This window comes from Apium graveolens, chromosome 3, assembly GCF_009905375.1.
Source record: "Apium graveolens cultivar Ventura chromosome 3, ASM990537v1, whole genome shotgun sequence".
NCBI classification, from domain to species: Eukaryota; Viridiplantae; Streptophyta; class Magnoliopsida; order Apiales; family Apiaceae; genus Apium; species Apium graveolens.
Genome location: NC_133649.1, coordinates 215,639,391 through 215,666,289, shown reverse-complemented (window position 1 = coordinate 215,666,289; position 26,899 = coordinate 215,639,391). Strand labels below are relative to the sequence as shown.

The window sequence follows — 26,899 nt, the reverse complement described above, 5'->3', positions numbered from 1 at the left end:
CAAGGTGTCTAGCTCTTTTGAAGTAGGAAGTTCGTCTAGGTCAGCTGTGGAATTGGACGATGTTGTGATCATTAATGCGTCAAGTCTGCAATTTATTTTCATGGGATAGTTTATGTTTGTGTCATGTTGCTTAGTTTTATTTATTCAAGTTCTAGTCCCTCGGTATTAGTCTCCAAGTATTGTAGGCTAGTGGCCTAGTTTTAGTCTCAGTTGTTCAGTGGCAGTGTTTTTCAAGCTGTAATTATCTCTACCATGTAAATGCCGTTTGACTTTCTCTCTAATAATATATTAGTCTTTCTTAAAAAAAAAACAAGGCCATATATTATTCTTCCCTTGTTGGATACATTACCACTTGGGTATAGGGGCGCTTCTTAATATTTATCCAAGTGAAGGAGTCTACGTCATAATTTGTATGAATGCTCTGAAGGATGGAATGGCCAAAAAGATGGCCAAGTAGCCTGATCATAAGGAGTAGACAATTTCATATGAGGCACAGCGGCAACGGCAGGCAGACATTGCCAACCAGGAAACACTGAAGCAGCGATAGCAGGAGATTGGGAATCCTCATGTTGCCTACCACAAACAACTGAAACAGCTGCAGGAGGAGGCATATGACAAGCAGAATCATTATACAGCCTTAAATTAGGGGTCTCCTTTTTCCATCTCTGCAGCCATAGCCCTACGTTTTCACAGTTAAAGACATACATTTCAGTTGTTGAGTTAAATGCCCGAGTGATTTGACCTGCTCCTTGGCTGCGGAACTGATGATTATCTGCAGGAACCATCAGCTGCTGTTGGCTAGTATTACTACTACTACTACTACTACTAGCACCACTGCTTCGACCACTAGCCCTGTCTACCTTTTTCTTGATTGAATTCCAATAGTTTTTTATAAAATTGTCCGTCCTTCCAGGAATATAATGAGCTATGCTAGCCCATCTACAATTATATGCACAAATGAAATTAATTGATATAATTCTTAGTTAAACATGGAAATAATATTTCACAATTAATAAATTAAAGAATCTAAAACATCTTATTGAGAATTCACAATTAATATATGGCTGATAAATTGATCATCTTAATTTAATTAAGAATCTCAGGAGAAACTTAACAAATGACTCTCAGAATACATACTTGTTACCCAAAACACCATGAAGTTCGATAATCTTTCTTTCTTCCTCAGTAGTGACAGTTCCCTGTTTGATACCAGGCCTAAGGTAATTTTTCCATCGTAATCGACAACTCTTGCCGCGTCTATTCAAACCTATAGTACTCATTACACAGTTAATTGATAAAAAGAAAAACAAACACATGGATATATGATTATAATTTTCAGACATGTATACTAACGCACACAAACACATCTGATGAAATCAGATGATATCAATTTATAAAGTAAAAATTAAATTGAATATATATACCAGAATTAATAGAAACAGATGTCCAATTGCATGGACCATTTTCTTGAATGTAAGATGACAACAAAACGTCCTCCTCAGGAGTCCATGGACCTTTTTTGATTTCTCTTTCAATTACACTAGGTAGTCTTCCCATATATGATCTTTCTCTTCTCTTTTCTCTCGCTCCCTGTATATTTATCTCTGTAGATTAAACACTTTACGTGAAGTGATGATGGAGGGCTATTTATTGGGTAAAATATTGAAGAATTAATTACTGAATATTAACTAAAACCTAACATAAATGTATAGAGTTATAGCAGTACTCAGTAGCAAGTCAATAAGTTCGATAGTAATTACGTTTTGAATTAAACTCTTCTCCTTAATATTGACTTTGCATAATCCGAGAAAACTAAGTAGTTGGTCATTTCAACTCAAAATTTTAAAACAGTTAGATCACACGAATGCCACCCTGAATTCATAATTAAAAATTGGGTTTGCAGGCGTTTAAAACTAATAACAAGCACGTCGCTATCAAATATTCATTAATGCCAGAGAACCAATTATCATATTCGTGCTAACTACTTCAAAGCAAATTAACAATAATCTTTACCTGCACAATATAATTTGTCAACGGAAACTAATGGGTAACATCTACATCTTTAATAAGCCAACAACCAACGAATTTAGTACACCCAATTACAGATTAATTCACATAATTTCATTCATTTAATATACAAAAATTTATAAACATACAAATTTTAATTTTAATACACAAATTAGGAGACGCCAGATGAGGGGATATCTTAATAGGAAAATTTTATATCCAGAGCAATATTTTTAGTTCCAGAGCAAAACTTATTGAAAAGACAAAACTGCCCCCATGTTAGCACAATAATAAAAGGCAAATAAAAAATAATGAGGACATTTTGGTCTTTTCAGTAACTTTTTGCTCTGGAAGTTAAGTTTTTGCTCTGGAAATAACACTACCCTCTTAATATTGCTTCTCATGATTAATATGCTAACCACAATTTTATCTTCCCTTGAGCTTGAATATATAAAATCGTGTTTAAGCAGTTGTTATTCTCAACTCAAAAGTTTAACATTTATAAATTGAATTTACAACAAGAATTTCTCAATTATAACAAGATTGCTAAGATAATCAAGATAACCATAAAATCTATTAAACTATTCTTTTATATCAACTAATTTAATTCATCACTATATACAACTATTTGCTCTAAAATCAAATATCTCATTAACACATATAGAATCTACTTCGGCTACAATTTTTAATTCGTATAATTACTGCATATGTATCAGGTCAAATACCAACAAATTTCATACGTTACAAAATCAAAATTTTCATTCAAACAATCTAATATGTCAATATAATCATTATTCCCTTGTTGTATGTTTTCGCCCTAGACTTACCTTTTCTATGGTCAGTTTGTTGCACATAACTATCACGCTTTGCTCGCTTTCTATGGTTAAGCATGTCATATTTAAATTATGAAGACCATAAACAATTAATTTCATCCCTTTACAACTGTCGTAGACTTCAATTTGTGTTATTTACATCTTAAAGTTAGACAATGCATGTCACTTTCCTAATTGCTGCAAGAAAAAATAATACATGGCAGCCAAAAAATTATTTGTAATCTAGCGACAGAACTTCCTTCTTGAGTAACCGATGTATCCTAAATTACACTCTCTCAATTTCAAATGATTGTCCACTTTTGACTTTTCTTAGTTAATTAATCAAATTTTTACTGAATATTTAAAATTAGTTTTTTAGAATTTTAAGAAACCGAAATATACATTTTAAAGAAGATTACACATATTTTTTAATAATATAATTTTAATGTTTTTTTATTTATATAATATATGTAAATTCCAGTGAAAATTTGGTCAATATGACTGGAGAAAATAAAAATTGGGCTACTACATTGAAACCGAGGGAGTATTGTATGTTCAGAAACATTATTTTGTTGTCGCCTGCCACATGGATAATAGCTTGAAACTCATTCCAATCTTTGATTAAAATACATGACAACCAATTAAGTAATTGTTTGTAATCTAGCCAGACATAACTTAATTAGCGAGTAATCAAAGGCACCCAGCAAAGTAAAAAATAATTCTGTGATTCCTAATCCAATTACAGACACCATCAATCAAAGTACATGCTTGTATTTAAAACCACAAACCCCAAAGGTCTTGAAGCGAGCAGGTTAAAATGAGAGTATAAGAAAACACAGTGGTTCACATTTTAAAAGAACATTTCAAAAGTTGGCTGTAAATACCAGATAGTGAAATTATCATTAGCCAAGGTATTTTTTTATCTTTGCTGGCTGAAATTCCAAGGAATGAGAAGCTGTGACAGACTCGATGTCGCAGCCACACATTTGTACAGATTGAGGTTCGACCTACATCCGAAAGTGCTACATTTAGGAAATGAAGAATCAAAGACATAGAATACGGTAATATTATCTCTATATCACGAGTACTGTGATGTTAAAATATGACAAACCTCAAGTAAAGTCGCTTTACATCTAATTATTGCGGAGATTTATCTGACCCACAGGCCCTAGCATAGTGTCGGAACCTGACAAAAAGAAACACATACATGGTGGCTAAACTATCTCATAAAAAATAATGAACAGAATTGTAAACAGCAGCACAATGAAGAGATCTATTAACATGACAAAATACCATATAGATAAGATTTAATATTATATAACATAGCACATACAACAAAATGATACATGTATATCAACAAAATGCTACATGTATAGTTGTTAAAAAAACACAGGGTATTACCACTACTTTCTGTTGTTTTATCTGTTTCATCTATGTTTGACAGTCTTCCCTCTACAACTTCATATTGGGGCACAACATGTATATGTATTTTAAAGTTTCAAAAAGTATTCTAGATTTTAGTCCTCAGAGATTCCTAACTGAAGTGAAAAAATTAAGACTCAAACCTTCCAAATTCTGATTGTGAAGGCACTAAACAGTGAAATTACAGGAATCCAGAGAAAATATAATAGGAGCTGTTGAAAGAGCCATGTCAGCACATCGAGATCTTACTTTATATAAAAATAGATTAGTATACAAAATAGCGTCTCCACTCTCCAGGGGTCCAGGCTCCAATGATATATAGTTAACAAACATAGTAAAAAATACTAATGCTTCCCTAGCAAATATATAATAAATTGCGAGTTGCCACCCCCCCCCCCCCTACTCCATTACAAACTGTTATGCATGACATCAACACACCTAATCTGCATACACAAAAGTAGCAATTAGCATGAAGCATCGACATGCCAATTTTATATATATCATGCATTATGATACAGTTACTATTAGATATCAAAAGCCAATATAATCCACTGTATACCTCCTAGCCTCAGAAGATCTGGAGACAGTAGTCAGGTGCATAGTCTGAAGTGCTTTGGCATAGTTACACTCTGCAATATGTGATGCATTGTCTATTATGGGCTAAAAATTGATAGTAGCACTAAATTAGTAAAGTATTACTCTATCAAACAAAGACTGAGCTTTTTCCGGCCACATTTGAGGCTTCCTGAACTAGCATCACACTTCTTTGGCGTAAAACATCATCCCACTTCTACGCTTCAGCAAAACAATTAGAAAGAGGACATGGTCTTCCGGATCAGTCAAAATCTTTAGTATGTGAAGCCATTCACTATGTTCAACTCCAGATCAGAATGACTGTGAACACTACAAGAGTTCATTAACATTCTCCAAATGATTGCATCTGGTTCTATCGAAATCTTTTTTACAAATTGATAAGCACTCCCCCTAGCATTCCAGTGCGACCATTCATGTCAACCATACACCCATAGTGCTCTCTTGTTGGTTCAATTTAATACACCTTCTGCATTATCACAAATTGCTGCCAGCTTCTGTCCAACCAGCATGGTTACATGGGAACAGAACTCCAAGGAATGTAACTGAATTCAGCATAATTTTCTCAGCATCCATGTGCTGAAATGCAACTAGAGCTTCCTCTACCTCACCATTAAAGGAAAACCCAATTATGATGGATGTCCATGACATAACATCTCTATTTGGCATAGCATGAAAAACACTTTTAGCTCGAGTCATGCTCCCACATTTTGCATACATGTCTATATGAGCATTGCACAGATGAATACTCCCAGCGAGATAACTATTGCTCTGTATATAAGGGTGTATATGACATCCAGCATGCATTTCCCAAGAATTTCGACAAGCAAATAGTAAACCTCTGGAATTGTAACTTCATCTGCTTTCAGTTTCTGAGACTCAATCTGAGTCAATAGATCTAAGGCTTCACTATTGAGACCACATTCAACATAACAATGTATCATCGAGTTTCAAGAGTCAAAAAATTGTTTGGGAAGTTGTTCAAACAATTTTCTTGCATATTGTATCTTTCCGCATTTAGAGTACATATGTTAATGAGTGCAGTTCCAACAGCTACAGTTTTATCCATTGCCTGCACTTTTGCAAAACCGTAAATAATATTTCCTACCTTATAGTCTCGACTGTTAGCACATGATGTAATCAAACCGATAAAAGTCACTCTATCTACAGCTATATTATTATTCCTCATCTTCCTAAACAATGCAAATGCTTTCCTAGAGTGACTACTCTTGAAATAACCTATGATCATCGTGTTCCACGTTACCAAATCCTTTTCAGGCATATAACTAAACACTCTTACGGCCTCACAACTACACCCACATTTCAAATAACAATGAATGAGAACATTACAAAGCTGTATTCAAATCCAATCTCGTCTTACAACAATACGAATGAAGAGCATTATCTACCTCAAGTCCCCCAAATGCAAACAACCAAAACCACCCCTCAAAAGCTTCACAAACAAACTCAACCCGACACGAAAAATGCTCAACTTGCACATACCCCGATACCATTCAATTAAAAGTAACAACATTTCTTTCAGTACATCTATCAAACAACACATGAGCATAAGAGGAATCAAAGTATGGAGAGATAAAGATGAGGACTGTAAAGTAAGAAGAGAAAATATGAGAGGTGAGTGAGGGAGAGTAGAATCTGTAATCTAAATACAAAATTATATTTATTTTGACATATTTCATACCGATATTTTTCATATAATTTTAATAAAATTCCAAAATAATCACTAATTTATTAGAAATGTTTGGTAAGAAGAGAGAAGGACACTAAGTGAGAGCGAAATCAAAGGTGTTAACCCAAGGTGTCACTTTCCCTAATATCATTTTCTAAAAAATTGGTCTCAAATGTCACTTCAAAATGGAGTTTTGAAGTGCGTGTCCTGTTTTAAAAAAGTTTTAAAAATATAATTGCGTCTTCCGTTTAACATTTTTTTTTAATTTTTTGAAGAAAGAAAACACAAATTGAAGTTATGTTATTTCTTTACTTTTTTAAAAAAATACAAAACGCAACTTAGGATCTTGTTTTGAGGTGCTAAACATAAGTTGGAGTTCCGTTTTTTTGCCCAAAAACTAAAAACGCTATTTAAGATCATGTTTTGGCAAAAAAAAAAACAAAAAAACAAAAACGCAAAACCAATTTGCGTTAACTTCAAAAACTAACTTTTAGGTTGCGTTTTAAACCACCTTAACATTAATTGATGTTGCGTTTTCAGTTTTTGAAAAAAAATAAATCAAAACGGAACATGCAATTCCGTTTTTCATTAAAAATAAAAATATGACACAAAACTCCGTTTTGTACTGACATTTGGGGCCATGTTTTTTCAAAGTGACATTTGGGGTCATGTTTTTTCAAAGTGACATTGAGGGTCATTTACTTTCAAATTGTGAAATTTGAGGTCTTTTTTCAAATCAAATGAGGTGATTGGAATAGAATGCTTGTGCTTTTCTAGAAGAAGGTGGTTAATGAAAATTTTATATAAAATATAGGTGTTTAGTTAAAATTTCATCATTGACATGTATGATTATGAATTTTTTTAATATAATCTGAGAAATTTATTAATTTTGACATATTCGATATCGATACTTTTCATATAATTTTAATATAATCCAAAAAATATATTTTTTTTATTATATTTGATTTCAATATTTGAAAAATAATCTTAATGAAATTTGAAAATATTACTGATTTTATTTTTACAAATATATAAATAATTACTTATTTTATATCATGATTTTTTAATAGAGTTTATCTTTTAGACAAGAGCATAAATATCACAAGATTCTTTATATTTTGTGAATTTCCCTACAACTTTTCTCGTCAGTTTTTGAACAACCTTTATGGATCGAGGATGCTCCATATCAAGGATAACTTTTATTTTATCAAGGTTAACCTCAATTCCTCGCTTTGAGACCATGAGACCAAAAAAATTCAGATTCTACGTTAAAGACGCACTTAACAGGATTCAACATCATGTTACGGTGCCTCAGCACTTCAAATGCCTCTCGTAAATGTTCAATATGATCCTCCTTGTCAAGACTTTTAACCAGCATATCGTCAACATAGACTTTCATAATTTTACCAATGAGGTTCTTGAAAATTTTATTCAATAGCTTTTGGTACGCTGCACCTGCATTTTTAAGACTAAAATCCATAACAAAAATAACATAATACACCAAAGTTAATGATTAATGATACTTTAGGAATGACATAATTTTGAATCATAATCTAGCTGTATCCACTAAATTCATCGATGAAACTCAACATCTCGTGTCCAGTAGTTACATATATCATAGTGTCAATTCTAGGCAAGAGGAACAATCCTTTGAGCATGCATTATTCAAGTCTGTAAAATCAATCCACATTCTTCGCTTTCCTTTAGCCGTCTTGATCATTACTGTATTAGCCAACCCTTCCGAAAATTGAATCTCCTCAATAAATCTAGCTTCTAAAAGCTTGTCCACTACATATTTAATGGTTTTTTGCTTTTCAGGGACAAATTTTATCTTCCTTTGCATATACGTCTTCCGGTTAGGATCAACATTCAGCTTACGGGTGGTCAATTCAGGATTAGTACTAGGCATATCAATAGTCATCCACGTAAATACATTATTGTTTTCTTGTAAAAACTTGACCAACTTGCCCTTCACGGATCTTGTAATGAGGTAACGATGAATGTTTTTCATCAGAAAACAAAGGGATATGAATCAAGTTCTTCACTGATTTTTCTCATTGTTCATCATTTTCGGGCAACCATATATTCTATTGGAAGAACTTGCCTCCCGATTCCATCAGCTCTTAGTGCAGCTATGTAGCAACTTCTAGCAGTCTTTTGATCTCCTTCTCTTCACTAACTCCATTCATCATAGGGAACTTGATTTTGAGATGATAGGTAGACTGAATGGCCTTGAAGGCATGCAAGTATGTCCGTTCAAAGATAGCACATTATAGGTGGATGAAGCTTTAATCACCAAGAAGTTCAACATCTAAATGGCCTCACTACACCATATATGGCCTCTCCCAACACTTTTTTTGGTGTTACAAACAAAAATGTTACCTTACATCCCCCAAAATTGATCTAAGCTAACATATTTTTTAACGTTGTAGTAAAGATTAGAAAGTGTTACCATAGACATGAGCAAAATGCTATTTTAACATAAAAAAATATTAGCATTGATATAAAAAATGTGTTACCATAGAACTAAAATTTTAGGCGGTTTTTTCCCCTTAGACATCATTTAGGCGCTACTTTTTGGACCAAAATTTTGGGCGGCCCAAAAGTAACTAAATACCCCGCTCATTTATTTTGTACAAAACGCACAGTTTGTTAAGTTATTTATCATAAAAACACAATCTCAAAAACACACACAAACACATCTCACTCTCTCACATATCAAAATGCACAGTTGTTTCAGAGCCATTGCAAGATGAATTAGGGTTCATAGCTGAGCTTCTCAGTTGGGTTATAGTTGTTAGGTTTGAGCTGAGCTTCACAGTTAGCTTGAAGTGAATTAGGGTTCTTAAATTGGGGCTTTTCTCAGTCAGGTTTAGGGTTTGAGTAATTGGGGCTTTATTTTCAATCAAGCTTTTCTCAGTCAACATTTAGTCATGTATGCTTTATTTTCTTCTCTTATTTGCTTGTGATTAGGTATCTTTGTTTACTTGTGGTTTTGCCTGGTCGGATTTGTATGATTGTATGTATGTTTATGATATTCAGATTGTAAGTTTGTACGGTGTTTAATTTTTGGTATGCACAGTGTGACAAGTGTTTAATTGTTGGTATACACAGTGTTGGTAGGACAACGTTACTTAAATTTAAAAGTTTATTTGTGAGAGAAAACCTGAAAACCTGGAAAGCCTAATTATCTACCATTGGAGGTTTGAACATTTTAGAGATATTACTAAAAACAATAGCTTTTAATTTTCTTCACACTTTAATAAATTGATTATTTTCCATTTTGTTTTCGGTAGCTCTGTAATACGGTGTCTCTTGAGTGATATACGAAAACACTATCTTCTGTGCAAAGAGCATTTTTAGTAAATAGTCACCCCACGTTTAAACCATACATTTGTTTGTTTAATTAAATATGTGTGCTCTTTTGGTTATTGTTGCCTGATTGTGTTTAAATTGCAGGGTGTAAGTGAAAATTGGAATACTGATTGTATATCTGTGTTAGTTTTAAACTCAGGATTTATGTTCATCTTTATTATGTCTTCTAGGTGAGGCTTAGATGTGCTGTTTATGTAAGTTGTTTATATTTAGGAGATATAGTAGTTGGGGATAGCGTTTTGTGAACATGTAGTTCACTAGCTATCCATGATATACAATTTGGGAGAAGCTTGGGGATTTTGGTTGAATTCATGTACATAGCTAAGAAAATGGAACGAAAGGTGAGTTATCCTAGACCCAACAACCGACAAGATGGAATACAAGTAAGAGGACTTGCATTAGTTAGGCGGTTATTATTTTTATTTTTGAGTCAGAAATGTAATATTTTTTTTAATTCTTCCAGGGTCAGGAGAAATGATCCAATTATAAAAGGAACAATAAACTTTGATGCGAATAGCACAATATCAGTCTCTCCCATAAACTTCCAGTAAGACTATAGTTCAGTAAGTTGACATAACTTATTGAGCATCTATTATTGCTTTTGTAAATAATCTGATCTGTTTCTTATGCCCCAGAAACACCCCAATTTTGTAACCTTTTATTGTTTCTTATTATTACTAACCTTTTGTAATAATTATACGGGGTACTAATTATTTGTTAGCGATTGAGGCTGCTGCTTGTATACCCGTGATAAAGAACACCCCAACAATGATATTGGACTATTTACAGAGCTGCATTATACTATAAGAATACTATTATAAATATTCATTAACCAATATTCATAGAGCTGCACTATTCTGCAAGAATACTGGTATCTTAAAGTTTAGTATCCATTTATTGTCCAATAAGGATTTTAGTTGTAGATTTATCATAGATAGTACAGATGAATTAGCAAGGATGAACAGCTCTGTTGTGAAGTTCCGGACTGCCTGTCTTTCTTAACAACATTGTTAAATAATGCTCGCGTAAGAATAGGAGTATCATAAATAGTTATTGTATCCGGCCTTAGTAATTTATTATTTTGATAGCTTTTCTTTTCTATATACTTTCAGATTAATAGAATTAAACTTATCAGATAATGCAAAAATTATAATCACACAGTTACTACAAAACAGGTGAGTTTTGTGACTGTATCTACACCTGCCTAATCTTAACATTTATGCCTATATCCCTTTTTTGCATTGCCAGAGTCGCTTTGCTGAAGCATTACTGTGATAGATTGGAGAAATAACCATCCCTCCAGAAGCAATACTCTAGAAGAATATTTCAGAATACCAGGGCCTTACCCTATAGTAAGATTTTAATTTTTAATTTCAACCTATATTTTTTAGAAAAAACCCGAGTCTATAATTTATCGAATTGTTCAAGCACATTTATCGGTCATCTCTAAATTATTCAAAGGACGTTTATTGAATAAATTGTGGGAATTTGAGATGTAACAATAAACATTATTAAACATGATTAAGTGTGAAGTGGATTGTTCCTTTGTGCATTCTTTCCTTCTGTAAAAGTGTACCTAGGAGAATTATGGTTATTTGCTACTAGATCATTCTCTAACAGATAATATAGCCTCATCATTTCCAGCTAATGCATTGCGTGAACACAGCAACAGAGGGAGAGTATATATGAATATTATTTTCTGTTTTTTCCTTGACGTATGATGTAGTACCTGCTTCTACAATTCTAATTTTTTTTATGTTTTTCTTCACGTTTGACTCTTCACTACTAGCTGTTCTATTTTGATATTATTTAAATATTATTATATGGTTCTAAAGCTTGAGTGCTGGACTGATCTATGTGCATCTGGTGCGCATAGGCGTGAAATTGAGATAAGAAGAGCAGGATACAAAACCAAAATTCAAGTAGGGTATGCAAATTTATTAATATTTTAATGTGCAAATTTAAGTAGAGTATGCAGATTAGCTAGTCGTCATGCTTAATCTAGGAATTTACTTGCTTTTTTTGTGAATAAATCTAGGAATTCATTTTTTCCAATCACTTCCACAAATAGTATAGTGTTACAATCAGTTTCTTATATTCTCGTGGTTTTGATAGTGCATAACAACATGAATTTTTTGGGGCTTTCAAGGAACTAATGTGTTTTGTATTTGAAGGAGGTCTTTTTATCGCGTGCCTATCTAAAAATGTCAGGTAAGCATTGTATATTATATAATTCAGTACTCTACTTTATTTATAGCAGTTTATTCTTTATAGAAGCTTCATTTGTATTAATATAAGTTAAATATATATGCACATTGGACATTGTGGAAAGTAATCTGTACTACACTGGAATAACCGAACGTGAGATCTTTTGTAGTCAATTTGTTAGCCCATTTTGATTTGATTATTCCTTTTCTTCAATCAAAATAATATCTTTACAAACAAGGGGGTCTTGATGATGGTGGTGGGGCAACTGTAAGAGCTCTAAAGCACTGGCAGTATGGAACCATTTCCGGAGGAAAAGATCAATATTGTACAAGCTTAATGTACTGGGCTCTAACCAGATGAGTACGTATCTTTCTATTCTCAGAACTTATGACAAACTTTGTGATAGTGTGGCTTTATATACGTAAATTCATATAATATACATAAACGCTTATAAACTTTGTGATAGTGGTTTTGTGGTCATCTCTCCCTCTCTGTGTGTCTCTGTCAAGTGTAGCATTTTAAGTTTTTTTCTTTCCAAATAGATTGTAATTTGAGCAGTATACTGGCTGTCTGTTCCTTTACCTTCTTTTCTAAGCTATAGAAATTTTGGTTGATAATTATATGTAAAGGAAAAGTAATAACCAGGAAATGTAACATACTAAACTTTTACAATCTAAAGGAAATAACATGCTGCTGTACAGTTTGAGCTGCAGATGTTGCGTTCTCATATGGGAGCTATAAAATAGAACATCAAGCAAGGAGTCTTAAGGACAGAATCATCAGGGTGGAAGCTGACTTCAAATCAGTTGAGCCCCTCCCAGTGGAGCTGCAAAAAGCACAAGCGGAAGCACATGAATTATTTATGGCAATGCAGGAACTTGTTGAAAGATAAATTTGATGTTAGAAGAGATTATTTTTGTTTAATTAGAAATGTGGTCAAAAGTTGTGGCTTTGGGATGAATTTGCAGACTTTGTTTATTTTAGTCGACTTAAAACTTTGTATTGTTCTGTTGTATTTAAACTTTGGATTTGAGTGTTTAAGTTAAATATGTATTTAAGTTTTTAGTGTTAAGTATAATTAGTAGATATTTTTATATTTGTAAAAACATGAAAAAATGTTACAATAAATACAGAAGTGTTAAAAAAAATGTTACAATAACATATAAAAATGTTACCAAAAGGTTTAGCTATTTTATCATCAGGTGTTATAATAGTAAATATGATGTTGCAAAAGAGTTTATTGCAACATACTTTTTGATGTTACTAGATCTTTATGGGTGTTAGAATAGAACTATGGTTACACTTGCCTTTTGTAACCATATATACTGAAAGTGTAACTATATGGTGTCTATTGTTACATTTTCAGCTATGTTACCAAAGGTTCAAAATTTGTTACCATAGACCCCTATTGTAGCACAAGCAAATCCAACACCACGAAATTTTCAGAAAGTGTAACCATAGGCCAATTTTTTGCTTTAGGTAACATTTTTTTGGCCAGTTTTACACTTTTTTTTGGGTGATGCTAGAGGTCATATATGGTGTAGTGCCTCTCAATGCTCTCGTGACGCAGCATGGAAGCATAGAAAAAACAAGCGCTAATCCTCACAAGAAATTTTACACGAGAAATCTTCAAACACCTTGAATCCACAAGGCAAACCTATAATCCATAAGAGTTTCTTGAATCTTGAAGAATGATAAGAGAAAAAAACTCTCAGAGTTATTCAATGAAAGATCATATTCTATTACATCATCATGTTTATTATATAGGCATTTGAAACCTTAAATAAATTAACAAAATATCCTAACTAAAAATAATAATAATGAAAAATAACGTGATCATGCAGGTTTGAGAATGACATTGCAATGTATTTAAATTCCACGGGCCATACAACTATTATAATTCTTTATTTCAGCATGACTAGACAATTCAACAACATGATCATGCAATCTACCAGATTGGTACCACTCTGTTATTGTTATAATTGTTTTATGCGGAATGATCACGCAGTCATCGACATAATTATACTTTTAGTTCTACTATAATCTTCTTACCATCCATTATGGCTCTGATTTACCCGGTAACTCTCCGACATCACTCGTCCCATAGTCACGATTAATTAAATTATTCTTTCAACTCTAGAATCAACCCCATTAAATCCGAATGTAGGCATGTTGGTTGCGGTGAGTTGAGAATCACTATATCTTTTTTTAAGAATCCCTTCACGAAATATGACATGCACCGAAGCTCTATTATCTACCAACACCCACTTTATTATATAATTCCCAATCAGGGGAGTTATTAGTAAAGGGTCATCATGAATTTTTTTTACCCTTTCAAGTCAAAATCATTAAAAGCAAGGATTGCTTCTGTTCTTGCTCATTTTGATGATTCTCCAATGATGTGCATCACCTCTCAAATATAGGCCTTTCTTGAGTTTCTTGAAGCTTTAACATATGTTAGCCCCTCTAGAAATCATGTTGAATGTTGATGACATGCCCTCGAGGTCGAGAGGTTCCTCCTTCGATCGTCTTGATCTCTTCTTTTGTCCTCATAATCCCTCTTTCCATTGTTCATATTACCATCCATGGTGCACCTATTAAGTTTCCTTTTCTGATTAGAAAATCCATGTTTCCTTCAACTGTCGACAATCGTCAGTATCATGTTCTACATCCTTGTGGAATCGATAGTACTCATTTTATCCGGGATCAGTCCTTAATGGTTTTGGCCATCGAAGATCCTTCTCCTTTTTAATATTCATCAAGTTCTTGCTCCTTGGAGCATTCACCCCTGCATATTCAGTAAACCTTTGCCTATGATTGTTCTTTTTTGGCGGAGAATCAGAATCATTTGTGTTATGAGAATTCTTCTCCTTGACGTCATATTCCTAATCTCCCTTTATTTTTCTTATTGTTCTTCTCTCCTTTAGATTGTACGAGGTTTCTTCATGGCTTCCTGAGATTTAATATATTTATCGGACCTATTTTGGAGTTGCAGCATACTTTCATGGGCATGCTTGGCTAGAGACATCTTGAAGTGCTCATTTTTGGTTCCTTGTTGCAAGACTATCATGGTCACCTTCTCATCCAAATTAGGGACCTTCAAAACTCCACCTGTGAATCGATTCAGATACTCCCGCAAGGATTCCTTAAATCCTTGTTCCAAATTCATGAGCGATGCTCATCTACTCTCCTACATATGGATTGGATTATGGATGTTTGACTGAGATCTCTAAAATATCCAATTGAGTTATGGGGTAGGCGGATATACCAATCTTTGAGCCATGCCCCTTAATATTTAGAGAAATGCCCTACACTTAATAACATCATTCACTGATTGCAAGAACAAAATGTTGGAGAAGGTTCTCTAGTGGCTTGCTGGGTCACCAATGCCATCATATGCCTTAATACTTGACATATTAACTTTCCTTGAGATATGGGAAATCATGACTTCCTTCGTGGATTGAGGTGTTAAATTATCAGGATCTCTGGGAGGTAACAATTAATAGGATTAGCCATTGGGGTTTCCACCCTTTTTTTGAGGGATATCCCAAACAATAAATAACGGGAGCTTCTCTTGACGCTCCTGATCCCCAACACTCAACATGGGCCTTGGTTGTCGCCTTTGCAAATCATGCTTAAGCTTTTGAATTTGCTCCTTATGATCGTGAATCTTCTCTTCAATGCTTTCAGAATTCATCCTTTGCTGCCCTGGGGTCGAGCACTATTAAGTAACCAATTGCTTTAAAACCTTGATGTGATAGAGGAAGGTCTCAACAGGATCTTATACTCTTCAACACGCTTCCTCAATCGTACAATTGAACAAACTGGAAAAAACCAACAACATAAATCACCAAACAAACAACAACATAAATACATTTAAATATCGGGGTGAGAGGATTCGAACCCGAGACCACTCCCTAAACCGAGCTCTGATGCCATGTTAAGTAATCAATTTCTCTAAAACCTTAAGGTGATAAAAAAAGGCCCCAATATGATCTATACTCTTCAATACTCCCCCTCAATTGTACAATTCTTTTCATACTGATTGACAGCAACAAATATAACCAATACCAATACTCATACTTACCGATTGACAATAACAAATATAACTAGTACCAATACTCATACTGAAGTGTTTCGAGCACATAAATGCAATGAAAACAGTAATTAAAACGTGAAAACCCAGAATTTTCAAAACCCACCACAGGATCTATGCAAAAAACAGATATTTAATTCGTAGATCAGATTGTTTACCATAAGAAACTTTAAAAATTGGTTGAATAATGGAGATCGAAAGATTGTTCAATCACCATGCATCCCGCTCACGCGATCTACGCTCTATCGATATCCACATGAATGCTTGAACTCAAGGATTGGATGTGTACTAACACAAACTCGTTTCTTCTTGCTCTCTCCATCTTCTCTTTTGGTGGCTAGGTTTTTTTTGGTAAAAGTCTTATCTTAAAAAACAACCACAAGAGATATTATATAGAGAGTAGAAAAATGAATTATAACTCTTAACTAATTAGGAGTTATTATTAATTCAAAATTCCTATTTTTATAATAATTAAGCCACACTTAATTATTTAACAACTGAATTTCATAATTAATATTAGTAAATTCGAATATCATTATTTATCTAATTAATAAAGTGTTATACCCAAACAATCTAACAAAGAATTACAGAAGGGGGGGTTGAATGTAATTCTGGCTACTTTTCAAATTTTAAAAACTGTTCTACTATGAATATATAAATGTGTTTGATTTAGCTAAAGTACAGAATGAAAGTATTGAAGAAATCAAACACAAAGTAATCAAATACAAGTATTTAAAAACTTTCCTGGTGGATTGAATTTTTCCACCAGAGATACATATTAGTATGAGAACTCTGCGATGCAATATTTTGCACACAGCTACTAACAAGTTGAACTTACAAAGAACATAGAAATTCTTTACAGATATTGCCTTATCTATTTCTCTGGTAATTTCTTACTTACTTAGATACTATTCTACTTGCTACACTTGATTTATATATCACCAAGTTACATGATAAAAAGACAAACAAATAAGACACAATGTTTCTAGTCTAATTACATACTTCTTCATTTCTCTATCCAACATCTTTGAATATCTTCAAGTTAGCAAGGAAATGGAAATGCTTCTTTATTTTCTAAAAACCTGTAAATAGGCTGCCACATTCCATTTGCATACAATCAACGCATGTGATAGCCAAGTCACTATCAACTGCTTTTGAATTTGATCATCCGTTGAAACTCTGTGGGATCATCCGTTAAGACTTTGTTGGATCATCCGTTGAGAGTCTGGATGATCATCCGTTGAAACTCTAGTTGATCATCCGTTGAAACCTTGTGGAACATCCGTTGAGAGTCTTTTCACTGCAGTTAACTCTATTTCACTTATACAAGATTACAAGGCATCCAATATTTACAATTAGCCAACCTATCTTGCATATCAATCTAGTAGTCAATATGACTTAAAACATTCTACAACATCTAGTTCTCTAAGGTATTATAATATACAGAAATGTGCTACTAAACTTATTAATACATAAGCTACCCTTTCAACGGATGTTGAAGTGATCATCTGTTGAAAGCTACAAATCACTAAATTAAATCTACTAAGGTGTTTTATTTAACTTATCATCAATTACACAACATATTCCTAATACTAAGTAATACTTAATTAATATTATAAATAATTTGAATTACTTTAATATAATTTAAATCCAATTTAAATTAAATAATTCTTCAAGCATTCTTTGTGTGTGATCCTATAGGTTATTATTACGTTGCAACGAATTTTAAATCTAATTTAAAATCGCAAACAATGAGCGGCATCTAGTAATACATCATTACTATCCAAGTAATAATAATTCAATCGGTGACCGATTTAACCTTTTGTGAATAATGTACAATGTAATATAATCCCTTTAATTAAATATTATAGATTAAACTAGAGGCATGTAATGTATCATCCTCATCATAGTTTAATCCAAGTTTCCTTGATCAATGAGTAGACTATCATATCAAAACAACATTTGAGCATGGCCACGCATTTCATAGTCTAGTTCACACAAGAGGCCAATACTATCACTCCTAAAATAGGAGGGTTAATTCTCATCCAGATCATTCATATTTCTCATACGATTTATAATATACCCAATATGCACTTTTATCATTACCCGGTCAAGGATATCTTTTAATGGAATCAATGTATATTAATTCTTGTATAGAAATATAATGACTTCAGGTCTAAGGACCATTACATCATTATCACTGTGAGAATTACTTATGACACAACAAACATGTAGAATCTCACATCAAGTCTGTCCAGCACCATGTACATATACATATGCCTGTGTCTTTAACTTTAGTATTACTATACCTATGATCAATGAGATGTGATCATCAGTCAACAAATACACCAGTCGTAATGCATTATTATTGTCCCTTAATACTAATACTCGACTAGGGACCTTTAGGAATATTAATACTATTCTCATAATCTCATTTTTAAGTCATGTACTTAGAGATATAGAATTGCATATCATATTCCAAGGATATTTATTAATCTAACATTTATATCGCAGTAAATTAAGAATTAATAAATTATAAAAGGAATAATCCATATAACATAAATATTAATAATCCAAATGTCTTAAACTAAAACATCATAGTATTGTCTCTAGGACACAAACACTAATACATACAAATAAAAATATTTAAATTAAATGAATGGTGGTGGGAGGACTCGAACCTGAGTCCCTCCCTAAAATCGAGCTCTGATAACATGTTAAGTAACTAATTGCTCTAAAACCTTAAGGTGGTAGAGGAACTGAAAGAGATATGTCCTAAGTCCAATCACGTATGAGGATTTAGGAATAATTTTTATGTAATCTGTTTTGATTTCATTGATATTAATAAAAGACTTGTTTTGTTTTTATTACGGGCTCTATCTATTTAAGTGTTTAAATAAGATATACCATAGTTTAGAGTAAAGCTTTTTATGGATTATGATGAGATCATAATAGTGAGACCTAAAAGATGATAACTCTAAACTTAAATAGTTCCTGGTCATAGGATTACTAACTGGTAATTTATAATCCGCAAAGATGGGTACATACTATGCTTGCTCCTTTCAGGAGGATGTCTGTTCTCATAGGCATTTGTGTGGTGACACTATAACTAGTATGTAGGTGCTTATTAGGGAATAAGTTCACTGAACATGACTCGATAAGTTGAACAACTAATGGAGATTACTCACGTGTCAATAGTTATTCACTGAGTGATAGTTGTACAAGTGTCCTTAGACTTGAGATCGTTAAAGGTATCTTATATATAATGAACTGTGCTTTGGTTTAGTCCTTAGTCTCAAGGACATCCATTAGGTCTATTCTGGGCATAGGGATTTGTGTATAGAGATAGTTAACGTCAATAGAGGATCTACCCCTTCCAGTATAGGAAGAGAATATCCTATGTTATTCTTAGTATGCGAGTTCTGGAATCTCTGACCAGAGTGTAAGAAATTAGAAAGGAGTTTCTAATTTGCATTAATATGAACTTTGCATTATGAATAAGAAATCATATGATTAAATTTGATAGGCTTGATACGAGATCCATGCCTTGTATTTATTCGGGATATTATAAGGGTAGAAGGAATTCATTGTACGGTAACTAGTCACTGACAGGTTCTTGAAATTCTAAGCAGTGAATTCATATTATCCGGATAATCGCGATATTTTAAGAAGCATCACTCACGATGTAGAATAAATATAATTAATCAGTTAATTATATTTAGTGAATTTTAGTATTCATGTAAATAATTAATAAAAGTTTATTATTATTTATTTCTACTACCGGCATAATATTGAACCTACAGGGTCACACCATAAAAGAATATTTTCTTTGATGAAATAATGAGAGAGAGAATTATTTTCTAAATAGTTAAGAAAAAGAAATAATAATTAAAATAGTTTTAATTATTATTAAAGCATTTTATAAAGATAAAATGTGGGGGTTAATATATATAAAGATATATTATAAAACCCTAGGAGAGCCCTATAAATAGAATGAGATGGATGGCTCATTCAATTTTTACACACAATTTTGGTTTTGTGAAAACCCTAGCCTCCATCTTCTTCCTCTCTCTCTCTCTCAAAACTCCATTTTATAAAAGCTCAGTTTTATAAAAAGGTTCATCGAAGAGGATCGTTCTTGGTGGATACCGGTAGAGTGCTTCACACATTGAGGAGCAACTGCTAGCATTCCATTTTTATAAAGCTTCGATTCACTAGGTATGGTTACGATTCCTCAGTTTTTCCTTTTTATATGTTTTTCTATATGTGCGGTATATGATTTTTACGGAATAAATGTTATTTCACGCTTCCGCTCATCTGTAAATTCCTTCATTGGCATCAAAGCGAGGTTCTGCATATAGAGATTCATATAAAAAAATTCAGATTTTTTTATGCATGTATGGATTTATTATGATTTTTACAAGTTTATTTGGATTTAATTATGAATTAATTCGAAATAATTTTTGCATGAGATTTTGACTACTGATCTGGGTTCTACAAGTGTTGTAGATTGTCTAGGTATTTTTTTCATAATTTTGTGATGTGTAGATTATTTGTTATGAATTTTTTTTAAAAAAATTGTTTTAATTAAAATTCATGGAATAATTATGCATGTGAATAAATATGATTAAAATTTGCACAAGGACCCATGGCTGATCTGGTATTTTTCTGCTACTCCCTAATTTAAGAAATCATATTATTTTGATTATTATTAATTTATTAATTAAATGTTAATTAATTTATTAATAATAAAATTAAAATAATAAATTAATAAAGAGTTATTAAGGAAGGGAGTAAAAGAAAAAGGGGGTTACCTTTTTTGTTTGTAACGGCTGGAAACGGCAGGAGAAGAAGAAACAATAAAAAAAAACCCGTTGTCGGCTGCTGCAGGCGCGTGCAGCGCACGCGGGGTTGGGGGTGTGTTGCGCATTCCGTGAATACGTTACACACTGTTGCGCATTTACGGAATGCGTTACACACGTAAATGGCTCAACAGTGTTGTAACGCATTACGTGAAAGCGTTATAGACCTTGTAACGCATTACTGTAATGCGTTACAACCCATCTGTCTTTTTAAAATTTGATTTTTGGGAGTTTCGTAACTCCGTTTTGGGCGTGCAATATATCGTTGGATTCGTTTTTCCGAGACGGATCTAATGGAGTGGTCAATAATTTTTTATATAAAAGTTTTGAACTATTTATATTCCCGAAAGTGTTTTAAAGCATGTTTTAATTGTTTTAATTGCTTTTAAATGCTATAATAAATCCATACATCATTATATCAATGTGTGACATGATATTACTTGCATGCTTACTTGTTTATTTATTTTTATATATGAGATATATGCCTGTGTTTACTATGCGATGATAGATTTAGGTGAACTTAAATCAATATAAGGCGTGCTCTAGAAAATCTAGAATATGAATCGTTTCTTGCCTTGACAATAATATTATGAATACAATCATGAGATTCTTGTATTTATGAAACACGTAATTAAATATGAATTTTAAATTTTGAGAGAAAGGATGATTCTATCAACAACAGATTTCTATCTGTAAGAAAGGGTTATTAAGTGACGCCTCTTGACAATGCTCCACCCGATCTGGGAATCATCTGATTATCGATTATTGATTTGAAATATTTAATTTAAAAGGAAGAATCTCTTTATAATATGATTATGATTGTAACGTAATATAATCCCTCTAAAATTAAATAATATCAAGTAGTAATTGCCCAATGACATAACGGGCTTATGTCGGTCATAGCCTTCCAACATGATAGAAAGTGGTTCTTATTTTTAAATCATTGTCATTTCGTGCTACAGCCGAGGGCTTTGATTTCGAAATAAGAAATACTTGTCTATTACATAGAGATGTGTACATTGAATTAGAATCTAAAGGTCGTTACGTGCTACAGCCGTGGGCCGTTGGAGACTGATTCAATTGTACGAAATGTTGGGTTAGACTTGACTTAGAATATTGAGTTTGTCGTGCTACAGCCATGACTCAATTATTCAAGAGGCTAAAATTATATTAGGGAATAACATAAGATGTAATTGACAAGAGTTGTCTGCCTATTGAACATCACATGACATTTCGTGCTACAGCTGAGGTTGTGTAATGGAATGTAGGATCCCTATTCCCACTAGCATTATGAATGCCTAATTTTTACTTAAGGGGTGTATAAATTAGATAAACTAGTGGGAGCCACTTATGAATTAAGACCCAATTCATATAGTGTTTTGAAATAAAATTGAATATTTGCTAAGTGTTGTTATGTGTTTATCATTTACAGATTTACTATATTCGTTATGTCTTCTGCACTATCACTCCGGAGTATACTAGATGCTCACAAGTTGACTGGTCCTAATTTTGCTGACTGGCTTCGAAACTTGAGAATTGTTCTCAGGGTGGAGAAGCTGGAATATGTGCTTGACTCACCTAAGCCTACTGAACCTACTAACGATGCACATAATGATGAACATGTTGTGTATCGTAAGTGGATAAATGATGCAAATGTTGCTCAATTCATCATGCTAGCTTCCATGAACATTGAGCTACATAAGCAACATGAGCATATGGATGTTCACACTATCCTAATGCATCTATAAGAGTTGTATGATGTGGCAGGGAGGACAGCTCGATATGAGATATCGAAGGAGCTGTTCGGTTGTAGGATGTCTGAGGGATCATCCGTGAATGACCATGTTGTAACACCCCCAAATCCGGGGTCGGGGATCCGGGTTGTCACGAGTTCCATTTCCCTTAATAACACCCAATCTTAATAATTAATCAACTATTCTGTACTGTGACCCCACCATAAACACACACACCACAAGTTATAGTCTCAGAGATGAATATCCAAAAATAATCACAAGTCGTTTTATTCCACAAGTATATGCCAATACACCTTAAAAGGGTTTCTGAATAAATTTACATTTCTTTGCCATTATTACAATTCATAAATATACATAAATATGGTTCATCAATAGTTGAAAACCTAGCCTATTGGTAGCTCCTACCTCAGCTACGGCGGTATCAACGCTTCCAGAAAACTGCGGAACATTTTCTAACCGCTTGCGAATTGGAAGCTTGGTCCTGTTCATCTTGTCTAGCTGATGTTGTGTGATGAAAGAAGAAAGCAAGGGTGAGCAACAAGCCCACCAAAATAATATGTATAATGATTTACAATATATGAGCATTCTCATAGTACTCATGAAAGTCTTGACCAAGAAGAAATGAACCAAGTTTGATATCTTACCGCGACCAAGTCGCAAAATATTCAGTATATATGTACATATATACTTTTCACAATCTTGGAAATCCTATGACATGTATAATATACACAGAGTTCCCGTTTATAACTGTATAAAATATCGTTGCAAGGTGATCTCATATATCTAACCTTGTCTCAACGTTTTTCCGAAAATCTTTGACATTCACAAGATAATCATTTACTAGATATAAGTTTAAAAGATGAAGTTACAAGATACTCCAATATACTTATATCCGAATACTACTTGAACTACCACCGTTCAAGTTATAATCAGTTTCAAAAGTTCATCACCCAGATGAGACTACAAGATAAGACTTGAATAGATTCAATCCTTGAAATATCATTATAAATAATGAAGTTACGAGATACTTCATTAAGTCCCGATATATATATACACCTATATATATACATTTCATACACTCCTTGAAAACCTCTGTTATGAAAATTATAAACCGAGTTGCAATATCCAATGAATTTTGGAAAGGAGAAAACCTTGGCATAAACCTGATATCTTGCTGATCAGGCAAAGATACCAATAAGTAACCTTTTCTACTAGTAGATGGACGAATTCCCCACTGGTCATCACCCTGGCCGCAATAGGACCTTATGCTGGACTGCCACTCAGCCACTTACGCATTTGATGGACTCCCACTGAGCCACTTACACTTTCATGGACGCCCACTGAGCCCATGTTGCTTATGCCGACTCAATAGATGGACTTACTTCCCGAACTTTGGGTAAGTAATCAATTCATTTATCAAAACAGCAACCTCCTTGCGAATATAAAATACACCACAGAGCCGGATCCCTCAGGTTTTGAGCTAATATTTAAATCCCCTTCGAAAGGAAGATCTTAAATATAAAAATGAGTTTTGGGATCCGCTCTAACTTTTAAAATCATTTCGAAGACTCGAATTTTTTTTAAGAATGTTTGGAGTACTGCTTATTTATTAAAATAAATCAGTCCCAATATATTAGAAAATATCTGAATATTATTATTTAAATAATATTCCCAAAAAGGATAATCTCTATAAAAATAATCGAAGTAGAAGTGTTAAAACTCATACTTGAAATGAATATTAAATAACCAAAGATATACTTATACGAAAGTACTATCTTTATTTGAATAATCAAAAGTAAGTTTGATTATCAAAACATTATTCATTAATAAAATAAACGGAGTCATAAGCCCTCGAATGAATATTCAAAATAATATTCATTAATAAAATAAACGGAGTCATAAGCCCTCGAATCAATATTCAAAACAATATTCATTAATAAAATAAAGGGAGTCATAAGCCCTCGAATGAATATTCAAAATAATATTCAATTAATAAAATAAACTGAGTCATAAGCCCTCGAATGAATATTCGAAATAATATTCATAAATAAAATAAAAGGAGTCATAAGTCCTCGAATGAATATTCAAGACAATATTCATTAATAAAATAAAGGGAGTCAGAAGCCCTCGAATGAATATTCAAAATAATATTCAATTAATAAAATAAACTGAGTCATAAGCCCTCGAATGAATATTCGAAATAATATTCATAAATAAAATAATAGGAGTCATAAGTCCTCGAATGAATATTCAAGTAATATTCATTAAATAATATAAAGTTATCGAATAAACCTTATTCGATTAATAGTTTTAAAAACTATTCATATATATATATATATAATACTCGGGAGCCTCGCCTCCCGGTTTTAGAAAAAGTTCACATTTTTATCCCCTATACTAAGGGTATACTCAAATACCGCTTATCTCTAGCATATGTATTATGCAACTAATAAGCATTTGAACCAACAGATATATAAATCAAGAATACGAAACAGGCATGCATATATACCATATCACATGCTCCAATATATCGCAAGAATTTGCTAATAACAAATATGCATTTATCACAAGATCATGCATATACACATATACATCACAACAACAGCTATACGGGTAGAAAATTTGCCTGAGCGACTGGGGGTTACAAATGGCCTGGGACGAGTCTGGTAACCTATAAACAACATATAAGTTGGAATTAAACCAAAGTCACTTATAAATCTATACTTTAACCAATTTAGACTCTAACGCTCGCTTTGCGCTTAACGATTCACTTAAGTCGCTCGAGTACCCTCGGCTCCACCATTTTTAATAAATTAACCATTACGAGTTTTAAGGCGATTCTTTCGCGAGTATCTTACCAACTGCCTATTACACTTTACTTAAATGTTTCATACTCCAATTAGTCCTTTAAGGTCTTTAACCTATGTTTCAAAGTAAGGCGAGGGGTAATAGTTCGTTCGCAAAATGTCGTTACTTAAAACGGCCGTTTCTCCTAAACCGTACATCGGAATCAAACGAACCACATATCAAAACGAAGCTCGTAACATGAACTATCTAATAATGGCAATGGTCAAAACCTAGCAGGGAGTTCTCGGGTCCTAATGTTAAGAACAAAACAGCCTAAAGTAAATCGGACATTACGACGGCTATGTTTACGCGATTTCCCAAATTTAAAACACTCCAATTCAACCCACAATCAATCCACAATCATAACCCAATCAAAACTCCATCCATATTACATCATAACAGCCCCAACAACTCAACATTAACAATTTTTACTTATCTTAAACTTGAATTTAAAACTATACTTAAGTCCTTTAACTAATCAACAAGATTTCAACATCCAATTCACTACAACTCCCTCCCAAACTCTAAACATACAAGCATCAAGCTTCTATTTTACCATAAAAATCAAAACCATCCTAATATACAAAGTACAGTTAGGGTTTGGAGATGTTATACCTTCCTTGAAGTGATTTGAGTAGCTAGGAAGCCTTAAGAAGCCTTGAGATATCTTAGGGATGCTTGGATCTTAAAGGAAAAATAAAGAAAATCATGTTAAAAATCTTGAAATCACTATTCATTATCTTCTTCATTGATTTCTTGGAAGAGATTGAGAATGAATTGGAGGCTTAAACTTATAGGATAGCCATATCTATGCATAAGGAGTATTAGATAATTACCTTACTAATTAAGGAAGCTTGGAACTCGAATTTTGAATTTTCCTCCTTGAAATGAAGAGAAAAGCCGAGAGCTTCTTGATGAAGAAGTGAAATGATTTTTGTGTTTGTGAGTTGTTTTGCCTAGCTTGGTTGCTTTTGATTTGTTTTTGGTTAATTACCTTTTTAACCTTGAACTTTGTGTGGTTTTAAATCAACCACACCTCCTTCCCCTTATGTCATACTTATGTCACCTTATTATGTCATCATCCCTTACTTGCCCTCTTCTCATTGGTTTGATGACATCATCCCCTCTAATCTCTTTGATTAGCTTTTAATTATTTGGCTAATGACCGCTGATCTGTTATACGGTTCGCTTAACTTTCATTTTCGTTTATCGTTTGAGGGATCATACCCGGGATC

The 26,899-nt window shown here is 33.1% G+C and overlaps 1 protein-coding gene across 3 annotated transcripts; it reads right to left on the bottom strand.

Moving 5' to 3' along the window:
- Nucleotides 1-272: 272 nt before the first annotated feature.
- LOC141713093 (transcription factor MYB60-like) lies at nucleotides 273-6,619 on the bottom strand. Of its 3 annotated transcripts, XM_074516332.1 has the most exons (7): nucleotides 4,941-6,619; nucleotides 4,801-4,870; nucleotides 3,931-4,005; nucleotides 3,704-3,826; nucleotides 1,425-1,604; nucleotides 1,138-1,267; nucleotides 273-939 (listed from the first exon to the last, which is right to left on the bottom strand). In XM_074516332.1, the coding sequence occupies exons 4-7, from the start codon at nucleotides 3,720-3,722 to the stop codon at nucleotides 402-404; spliced, it is 867 nt and encodes a 288-aa protein (XP_074372433.1). In that variant the 5' UTR covers nucleotides 3,723-3,826; nucleotides 3,931-4,005; nucleotides 4,801-4,870; nucleotides 4,941-6,619; the 3' UTR covers nucleotides 273-401. The 3 variants fall into 3 exon arrangements, with proteins under 3 accessions (XP_074372433.1, XP_074372432.1, XP_074372434.1); XM_074516331.1 differs by having other exon boundaries at nucleotides 4,801-6,619; XM_074516333.1 differs by having other exon boundaries at nucleotides 1,425-1,590; nucleotides 4,801-6,619.
- Between the last annotated feature and the right edge of the window lie 20,280 nt (nucleotides 6,620-26,899).

Bases quoted from the DNA above. Each gene is read 5' to 3' on its own strand.
- LOC141713093 (XM_074516331.1), bottom strand. The intron at 1,268-1,424 runs GTATATATATTC...TGAGTACTATAG, and splicing joins ATCTGTTTCTATTAATTCTG to GTTTGAATAGACGCGGCAAG. The intron at 940-1,137 runs GTATGTATTCTG...ATATAATTGTAG, and splicing joins CATGGTGTTTTGGGTAACAA to ATGGGCTAGCATAGCTCATT.